Genomic DNA, 10,384 nt, shown 5'->3' with positions numbered 1-10,384 from the left:
TTATTCAAACACTTGAGAATTCATAGAATTCACATGCATACTCAACTTTAACTGGAATGGGCAGAGAAGCGAGAATATGTCAACATGATAGGTTACAAACCTCAAGTCGTGTGCTAGTGAAAAACAATAGGTTTTATTCTTGATTAGTTCTTGAAGTTTTTTTTCAAGATCTTTAAAAATCTCACTGACCTCTTGACATATATGTTTCTCATGTCAAGAACCATTCCTTGACAAAACAAATATTTAAGAGTTAGTGCTGATTCATATCAAGACAAACACTTCACACAATTGGTCTTAGTTGGTCTTTGTCTTATCAAAGACATCATAACTTACCAATTTCAAATGTACAAGAGTAGAAAACATTTTACTCTACATTTGATAAGTGTTTTAAACCTTCTTAACATTATGTCACTCAACGCTCGATCTTGGAGTGTTACTCTAAGACTCAATTTTGGAACGAAGTATGATTCATCTTTTGACTTAACCATTTCAACAATTCACGATTCTTCTTCTTAGTCAAACAAATGCATTAAGATGTCCTTAGAGGATCAATTGTGATATGGTTTCTCGTAATCATTAGGATGATCATAAAACATGATACTAAAGTACTCTCCCATCTTTTCAGATTGGAGAAACTTTTATCTTTCTGCCTAATTTGATTCTTCTCTTTCTTCCTGCCATATATTGAAACTTCTCCAATGTTTCAGAATTATACTTCAACTTATAAGCACAACCATATTTACTCAACTTTAGTAAATCATGACGAATAGTCTTATCGACCTTTGTAGTGGATCTTGATCAGCGCACACCTAGTGTACCCGATCCCCTAGTCCTTCACTTGACTCACATATACATGTGAACAAGGAATTAGTCTTAATTTCCTAAAGATAAAAATTCTCATTCATCATACAATACAAGTTGCATGATTCCAAGTTTCTATCCAACTAAAACTTGGGTGATGAAAATCTTTCCTTATTTGGTAAATTATGACACTACCATAAAGAAAAAAATCAAATTCATTTTCCAATATTGCTATCAATGGAATCATATAAACAACAATTTTCACAAATTCCATTGTAAGGATACTTAAAATAAATAAAATCAAATATTTTTCTTTTATTTTAAAATTGCAGAAAAACCTATCCTTACAATGCAAATACACATGAAAACTATGTTATTATGCATTCCTAAGCAATCTATTATAACTCCTAAGCAGCAGCTCAGAAATCCGATCTTCGAACCATGCGATTAAAATCCATCTTCGTGATTAGATTGAGCATACTCTTCCTTTAAGCTTCCTTTCTTTTTCCGATTTCACAAAACATCAAAATGCGACCTAGTCACATCGTGTAATAAAAATCTCCAAATAGGAACTTAATATAGTTAGATAGTGGACTTTACCAGAAGCATAGTTAAATTTTTTGACTTTTACCATCCTAGTGAACTTTCAGGTAAATAAGGCAGCTTCGCAACCAACGCCTCTTCCTTTGGCAATCGAAACATATGGACTCTTTAGTAATGGTACATGGGACTATCTCAGACTTAGCCTTTCTATTTATCATTTGGTCAACCGGATTGATTATGGCTGATCCTTTTCCATTAGGAAGAGAAGAGTTTTCTTGACTTCCAATGTTTCCATTGTCAATGTCTGTGGAAGTTTGGGAAGTAGATCTTCCAATCAAATTTGCTTTACCAGTGCCCTAAATCATTGCTGATTCAGCAGCAACAAGCAAATAGGTAAGATCGATAAGGGTCATGTCGTGGTCTGTCATGAGGGAATGACTAATGAACCTAGTCAACAACCAACTTCCTCGAGAATTCGACACCCAACTCTCTCGGCTTGTCAATATGTGACTTCATCTCCAAGATGTGAGTACATATAGACATTGCCTGCCAATAGGGATTAAGCGACCTTGAACTATTCAAGAACTTGTGGGTTAGGGAAAACAATTGGAAGAGGTGGAAGAAGTGAAGTATGATTTCTAGTCCCATTAATGCACAACAAAGTAATCTTTCACATTGATTGTCATTTGGGATATCATCTTCATTAGGAAAGCTTTATCCAAAGGGATAAGGAAGACCATAGTTGTCATAACTAGACATCTATGAGGGAGAAATTCAAGTTTAGTTGATTTAAGTCCTTAATATAACACCTAATATGAAATATTAAGGCTAGGATCCAACACAATCTTTTATAACTTGGAAGAGGGATGCCGTAATCCAAGCTACAAAATATTTGAAGGTAGGTAAATGACGATTTACCAATTTCCACCATGAAAAACGAAATTTAACATTAGGTTTTAAATGAATTGCAACTCCTAGATCTTTTGACATTCATTGAACTATTCAATGGCATGTTTAAATCTCTATTGTGCCCTTCATGTTTGTGACTGGGATGTCGAGGATCACAAACAAGGAGTGAATAACAATGCAAATTAACTTGGTACACCCAATGTTACAACCACCTAATCAATGTGCCAGTTAACCACATACGCTCCATTGATGTATGAGTAACATCAAGCTACCCTTTTCCAAGCACTGTCAGTCCCAGATTAGTGTGCCGGTTAACGACACCCGCTCCACTAACAACTTAACAGGGTGCAAAGTGCCATTTCATGGGTTAGCACCATATTCACATTTTTCTGAGTAACTAAGATTGGGAATTTATAAGTGTTTAGTTACTTAGTATTTCATGGGTTAGCATCATTGATGTCTTAGATCTATCATTTATGGGTTTTAGTTTACTTTGGTATGAGTTTTGGTTTACTTTGGTCCCAAGAATGAGATCTAGTGGTCTTGATTCCAATCTAAGCTTTGAGGTTGCCCCTCTTACTGTTTCCGAGGTTCAAGGTCTATAAAGTCAGCACCTTTAGAGTTTAAAACCATCCATGTTTGAGTTTGGGTCCTTTTCATGAAAGTAAAATGCTACACTTTGAGATTGGGTCTTCTTGGGGCATGTAAAGTCACCAAGTCAGTGACTTTATGGTTCTAGAAGTTCATTTAGAAGTAGATTTGTGGTTTTGACTAATGGGATCAAGCATTAAGAGCTTAATCAAAGTTTTGGCTCAATGGAGGAGTACGTTGGGCGTACAAGTCTATACGCGCTACGTACAAGCCAAACAGCCTGTACACTTAGCGTACATCTGAGTACGCCTTGCGTACTCAGTCAGGGGGGGGGGGAGTTTTGTTTATTGGGCTTCGGTGTGGGGTAATGTTGGGCTTATTTGTCTTGGGCCCTGTTGGGCCATTAGGTTTTGGTCTGATTGTGAGTTTGAGAAGGACCACGAAGGGCATTGGGCCCAATTTGGAAAATTGGGCCATGGTTTGGGCCACGAGTAGTTTTTGGTCTCTTAGGCTGGAGTGTTTAAGTTATTATTAGGCCATCGGAATATAAAGTGTTTTGGATTAAAATGAATGGTTGGGCCTGAAGGTAAGGCCCATGTAAGGGGTTTGGGCCCAATTTGGAAAATTGGGCCATTGGTTGATTAATTGGCATTTAGGCCTTTCATATTGTATGTTTGGGTCTTAGTGTTAGATAAGGCTATGTTAGGGGTAAAATGGTCTTTTTACCCCAGGTAGGGAGTTGTGAGTATGGATTGGAACCCAATTGTTAATTGGGTGTTGTTTTATTATTGATAGTTCAGGGATTTGCCAGCCTACAACAAAGGGTGTTTCTGTATGATTCAACAGTGCGAGGTGAGTCTTCTCACTATATCTATTGGTCGAAGGCACCAATGTCAGCTCATTACGTGTTATGTGGTATACTAGTTGTGTCTGTGATAATTGTATGGAAGACCTCGGGGGGAGCCCATGGTAATTAGATGTTAGACCATGGGGAAGCGCATGATATTCCAGGTAAAGACCATGAAGGGAGCCTATGGCATAATAGATAAAGACCATGGGGGGACCCATGACAACTATATGTATGTGCATGATAATTTGTGGTTGTTTGTGGTATGGTATTTGAGGAACTCACTAAGCTTTGTGCTTACGGTTTTCAGTTTATGTTTCAGGTACTGTTACCAATGGATTAGTGACTATGTCATGGAAAGTAAAAAAAGGTTGCCGGAAAGTAGTTCAACAAAGTCAAACAACTTAAAAAAACTCCGTCGGAAATCCATCCGTAAAGGTGTATGTCAATAATCGGTTGCTAAAAATGTATGTCGGAATCCGTCGGAAAGGCCGTCGGTGATGTGATCAAACAAGGTAGAGAAGTTCAAAGAGTGTCCTCAGTAATTACGTTGGAAATCCGTCGTCTACTTACCCACAAGATGTTATCCCACAGAGTGGATTCCGTGAAATAACCTTTACGGAGGGAAAACCAACACAAAAGGCCGTAGGAAATGACCGCGTTTTTGTAGTAGTACGCTATGTGAATATCCTATTCGAATAAAAAAAAAACTGTGAACTTATTGGTGAGGGATAGTTCCGGCCCTCGCAATTATTAAAGGTTTATTATATTGAAGTTGACTCTTGACTTGCAGCTTGTCGACAAATCTTAAACCCTTACTAATATGAGATTCTATTGCAATCGTAAGTGCCAAATTATCCTCCATTTTTTTTACTCTACAATGATCATGGTTCCCGTTTATGTATTAATACCCTCAAATTCACTCTGGAAAATAACATTTTCAAGAAACGAATATGGCCATTGCAATTTTTTTTTCATATATAAACCATGAATTTCTTGAATTGCTAGTTACCTTTTAGGCTGATCAGTTTCACTGAGGCGTGGACCAGTATTTGTTCTAGTGCCTGAAGACTGTTTACATAGATAAAAAAATCCGTAAAATGAAATTATCTCTTGTAGTTCGGCATTGCTTGACCTTGCATCTCGTACGTCGGCCTGTTGTTAAAAAAAGAAAGAAGATTGGAAAATCTGGTACGTCAGCCTGACATCATTGATGTCACTCATTTTATCTTTGGAAAGCATCACACAAGACCGGCCAGTTAATCATAGTTTAGGCTACATATATAAATGTGTCCTTATTATGTATTTGATTTCATGCTACACTCCATGCAGTGTTACCTCTTAATTACTTCCTCACTATTCAATTTTATGCACCATGAATTGCTAATACAATCCTAACGTGTTAACCATCACTTCTCACTTACCATCGAAAAAGCTCACTCCCCTAATTTAATTTAATATTACTCCCTTCAAAAAACATAATGTTCAATAAACCTAATTAGGGTTTTTTTTCTTCAACCTTTAGAAGGATAGAAAGGGTGACGGAAATGATGCAAATGGGTACTGGGTACTCATATATATACATATATTTATGTATACAGGGGAAAACAAAGTAGTAATTCCCACAAAAAAGATTAGTAGATACCCCTAAAAGCAAAATCAATAATGCTAAGTAGTAATATCTCTAAATTCAGAAGAAAACAAAGAATAGGACAAACTTTTGTAACGTCAGAAACATTGCCTCTCTGCCCTCCTCCTCATGTTGCCTTTTTGGTTTCAGTTTGATGGGTTGGAGCTAGCTAGAAAGAGGTCCATCTTAAACATATCTTCTCATCCACATCTCTCTCTCTCTCTCTCTCTCTCTCTCTCTCTCTCTCTCTCTCTCTCTCTCTCTCTCTCTCTCTCACACACACACACACACACACACACACTTGAACTTTTTCACTACTTGTACGAATTTGGTTGTCTTTAGTTAAGGTATCTTAATTTGTACTCAAGTGTGTGGATTCTTGTGTTGAATCATCTTGTGGAGTTTGTTATTCTCTGGAGAAGTTTTTCTAACTGTCAGGTTTGAGCTTTTCACTTCTAATTGTTATTTGCAGCTCTCTAACTTATTCTTTGGTTCATCTAGCTACCTTTTGTAATCTAACCTAAAAAGAACGTCAACGAACCTGGACTAATCATTTGTTTCTTGTTCTTTTTTCTCCTTTTAGGGTTTCTCGTTGTTCAGATCTGTATGGTAGTAAAAAAGTTGATCCGTCTTTCATCAGTTTATCTTTAATACATAACACGAAACAAAGAAAAAATAAAATTCCAGTTCTTTAATTATTGAGATAGAGAGAGAAAGAAAGATATGAAGGGCATCTTTTTGGATGACGATATCTCAAATTTAACATCTGCATCAACTGAAGCAAGCCTATCTTCATCAAGCAACAGGAATGAAATTGGTACTATGTACCCTCCACCACAGATGCAGCAGACCTATGCTTCTGTGCCAATCACTACCACCAACCAAACTCAATCAAACAAGAAAAAGAGGAATCTTCCTGGCAATCCAGGTATAATTATTAGATACGTATATATATACTTATTACAAACTTTTATTAATTTCTTACTATTTAAAAACTTTTTCATAATTTCAAATATGAAGCATGCAGTTTTCTTTGTATCAAGAACCTGATAATTAATCATTTTTTCATAGAATCAATTTGCAATGTGTTTACAAAATACTGATACTTTCTATTTTTGGAATGAAAAAAGATCCAGAAGCTGAGGTGGTAGCTTTGTCTCCAAAATCTCTTATGGCAACTAACAGATTCCTATGCGAGATTTGCAACAAAGGGTTTCAAAGAGACCAGAATCTTCAGCTACATAGAAGAGGACATAATCTGCCATGGAAACTAAAGCAAAAATCAAAACTGGAGGTGGTAAAGAAGAAGGTGTATGTGTGCCCAGAGCCAAGTTGTGTGCACCATGAACCATCGAGAGCACTTGGCGATCTTACAGGCATCAAGAAGCACTTCTCAAGAAAACACGGTGAGAAGAAATGGAAATGTGAGAAGTGTTCAAAGCGCTATGCTGTTCAGTCTGATTGGAAAGCTCATTCCAAGATCTGTGGCACACGGGAATATCGATGTGATTGTGGTACCCTTTTTTCAAGGTAATAGCAACTAGTAATCAATATATACTTTTTTTTTTTCTTGATAAAGGAAAAGATATAGAATCTAATAACAAAGAAACTCCAAGACCTTCACGAGGCCAACAGTAAATGACATAAAAAAGTACGTCGTAATTACTCTAATCATAGTTCAATTAATTAGTACAAGATTCTCAGTTTTTTTTTTTGTCGACAAACAAGGGTTTTCAGAAATGCATCCTTAAAATCTTTAAGGCTTTTCGTATATGTACGTCTCAAGTTCAAACTCAAAACGAATTTGATTAACAGTGGATATGTCCCACGATCATGACATGGCACGTCTTCTCATGTATATGCGTCACCTCACTGCTTATTTGTAAGCTTATTTTTGAGGTGAAAAGACCAAGCATGTGAGCTGTTGTCGGGCATACTTATTTTAAATAAGATGCTATATCATATCACATGAAATTAACCTATTCCGTTGCAATACAAAACCAATTTATACTAATCGGTATTACACTTTGAACACATATATTTATGTATTGCAACTTACATTCTCTTAGTATAAATGATCTACACAACAAATGTAGGGAAATAACAAAAAGTTATCACCAAACATGCAATTTTATTTTTTAATATATATACTAGCTAGATGTGGCAGTTATTAAAGAAATTAATTAACTGTTCCATTTCCTCATAATGACACGCACACACTAGAAACTAAAAATGAATTTCTAATCTTACTATCAAAGTTCAGTCTGTACATATTAATCAAGATCACTAGACAAAACTTATCATGTAAAGTGATAGTTTGTTATTTTCACAATTTGCTAGAAATTAAAATATTTTTTATTTTTGAAAGTATAACTAATGATTCATTAAAATTTGTTCTTATTTGTTTGTCTATTGGTACTCTACCACAGGAGGGACAGCTTCATCACTCATAGAGCCTTTTGTGATGCTTTGGCAGAAGAGACTGGAAGATCATCATCATCATCCTTAAACAACCTTCCTCTCCATTTACCTATCAATTTCCCACTCAAAGCCGAACCACATCATCTCCTCCAACACCCTCAACTGAACTTCAATGTTGGGTCAAGTAGTCCACATCAGTTACCATCATGGTTAGATCATCATCACCAACAACAAAACCCTAGCCCAAACAGTAGTAATCTTCACCTTCCTTCTCCTTCTTCTCACATGTCTGCCACTGCTTTGCTGCAAAAGGCTGCTCAGATGGGCGTAACCATGAGCAATCCTGCACCTCCACCTCCTTGCACAGCTCCTTCTGCTGCTGTCATTTCCATGTCACAACAACAACAGTCCATTATTTTAAGTGGGTCCCACCAAGCTCTTCAGCGTGATCACATGTGTGCACCTCTACTTTCGTCTCCTCCTCATCATCATCATCATAATGCTTCTGCCCTAGCAAATTTGTCTGCAAGCGATAATCATCATGGGATGTTTGAAGCAAGCAGTGGGTTTCCTAACGTCAGCACTGGTTGCATGGACCAACTGCTTCACCCCAGTTCCTTGACATCTACAACCGTAGGGTCAACCAACATCCAGGAAGTCTTCAATGGCATGCTCAGTTCTACAAAAAAAGATCAGAATGGCTACCAGCAAGAGCTCTTCCCACAAGGACCAGCTTCAGCAGAAACGGTTTTGAACAAGCGTAAAGAAGGTGCGGGTCTAAACGATGAGTTGACGAGAGATTTTTTGGGTCTTAGAGGATTTCCTACTCCTACTGATCACCATTTTCTTAGCATGGCGGGTCTTCAACATATGAACACTTCTTCACCTTATCATCAGCTGAATACGAACCAGAACCACAGTCAAAACCAAATACCATGGCAAGGTTAACTAGTTTGGATAGAGATGAAATTGAAATACCCATCATTTATGGTTCCCTTTTAGTTCTTTTCTCCTAGCTAGTTTTTGCTTTTTAAACTTGTTTTTAGTAATGAACCATGAGCCCAGTTTTCAATTTTCTTGCATGGTTCCGGATTTGAAATATCTGAAAGCTATGAATGCTTCGAGTATTTCAAATATTACAGTTGTTCTACACTATGAGTAGTCCTGACAACTTTAAAGAAACAAAACATATATGGACAAGGGAAAGGAAAAGAAGTTCTTTTTGCTGTAATTAATAACAAACCACCACATGATCTAGCTATTTCTCCAATTATGCTGTAAATCAGAACAAGTTTATGCTTCAAAACCTTGTCATTTTTATAATTTTGAGGTCCAATTCTCAAAATATTATCAACTGGTTCAGTCCATTAATTATACCGCCTTTAAAAAAAGTCTGCGATACTTTTTAAATGTACGTTCTAATTAAACTTCATGTTTGGGGATCAACTTCCTTGCTCTCAATAAATCATAGATTTGCTTTCGAATAATATTGATCGCACGTAATCGATATATGGGATCATTTTTCATTTATCCTTTAATCTACATGGTTTTCATGAAAAGAATAACTTCATAAAGTGGTTTGAGTAAATACGTGAACGTGTAATTAATAATACAGGGTGCTATTTTAATTTAACGTATCTGGTAACTTTTTATAGATAGGAAAACAACAATCTGTTTTCTGTAGAACTGTAAAACATTGGCTATTTTTGTTGCCACTTCAGCAGCAGTCACATGGCAGAATCTTTTATTTTCTAGGGTAGAATGATAATATTAGTAAGAGTGTAAAACAAACAGATTTTTGTTTCTAACAAAAAGACAAATTGTAGTAATAGCAATGTATTACTTTATCTTTTTATTAATATAGTATAACTAGTTTACTTAATTTCTTATCCATTATTGTATTATATCTATATTGTTTATCTATAATATCAACTTAATAATATAAAATTTACCCATAATATCAGCATGTGAACTTGCAAAACGCATTCTTCTATCAAATATTTACTTATGGATGAATAATATAGAGAGTTGGGACAAGCCACCCACTATAATTTTCTGTTGTTTAATTGATATACCTATAACGATTTCAAATGAATATGAAAAGCTAACAAAGTATTAAATTTGTACTTGGAACAAATGTTTTCTAATGTTAAATGTAACTTGAGCATTTACACTACTAGAAATACAGTCATTATTGTCGCCGCTATTGGTGTCGCCACTAATGGCCCATGACACGGATCCGTGCTTTCACGTTCTGATAAATTAAGACCGTTCGATTGTGTTTCTAATCCAACGGCTAGGGTACTCGGGGAATGCACAAAAGCAATATCAGCAACAAAAGTCGTTGTTAAAGACCTAACCGAGTCGCCGCTAATTGTCGAATAAATGACACGGCAATGATTCCCTCCTAAGTGTCGCTACTATTGATAGAAGTCGCCGCTAAAGCCTAAATTGTCGCCGGTAAAAGGGTCACCGCTAAAGGTCGACACAGTTAACCAAAAACATCGACGCCCTTTTCCTTTTCTCTTCTGTTCGCTTCCATCTCACTATTGCTGCATTTTTTCCTTTCCCTTTCGTCTTGTAACATCGATTTTTAGCTTATTTTAGTGGTTAATTGCAAAAGATTTTCAATTTTAATTTTT

At 36.2% G+C, this 10,384-nt stretch overlaps 1 protein-coding gene across 1 annotated transcript; it reads left to right on the top strand.

Moving 5' to 3' along the window:
- The first annotated feature begins 5,544 nt into the window (after positions 1 to 5,544).
- LOC111920535 (protein indeterminate-domain 12) lies at positions 5,545 to 8,814 on the top strand. The gene is made up of 4 exons (XM_023916120.3): positions 5,545 to 5,759; positions 5,905 to 6,249; positions 6,452 to 6,851; positions 7,751 to 8,814. The coding sequence occupies exons 2-4, from the start codon at positions 6,045 to 6,047 to the stop codon at positions 8,688 to 8,690; spliced, it is 1,545 nt and encodes a 514-aa protein (XP_023771888.1). The 5' UTR covers positions 5,545 to 5,759; positions 5,905 to 6,044; the 3' UTR covers positions 8,691 to 8,814.
- The last annotated feature ends 1,570 nt before the right edge of the window (positions 8,815 to 10,384 follow it).

Source organism: Lactuca sativa, chromosome 5 (genome assembly GCF_002870075.4).
Source record: "Lactuca sativa cultivar Salinas chromosome 5, Lsat_Salinas_v11, whole genome shotgun sequence".
NCBI lineage: Eukaryota > Viridiplantae > Streptophyta > Magnoliopsida > Asterales > Asteraceae > Lactuca > Lactuca sativa.
This window is presented reverse-complemented; position numbering and strand designations above follow the sequence as displayed.

Excerpts from the sequence above, each read along its gene's own strand:
- LOC111920535 (XM_023916120.3), top strand. The coding sequence starts at position 6,045 with ATGAAGGGCATCTTTTTGGATGACGATATCTCAAATTTAACATCTGCA. Across the intron at positions 6,250-6,451 it reads GAATCTTCCTGGCAATCCAG|ATCCAGAAGCTGAGGTGGTA; the intron begins GTATAATTATTA and ends GAATGAAAAAAG. Across the intron at positions 6,852-7,750 it reads TGTGGTACCCTTTTTTCAAG|GAGGGACAGCTTCATCACTC; the intron begins GTAATAGCAACT and ends ACTCTACCACAG.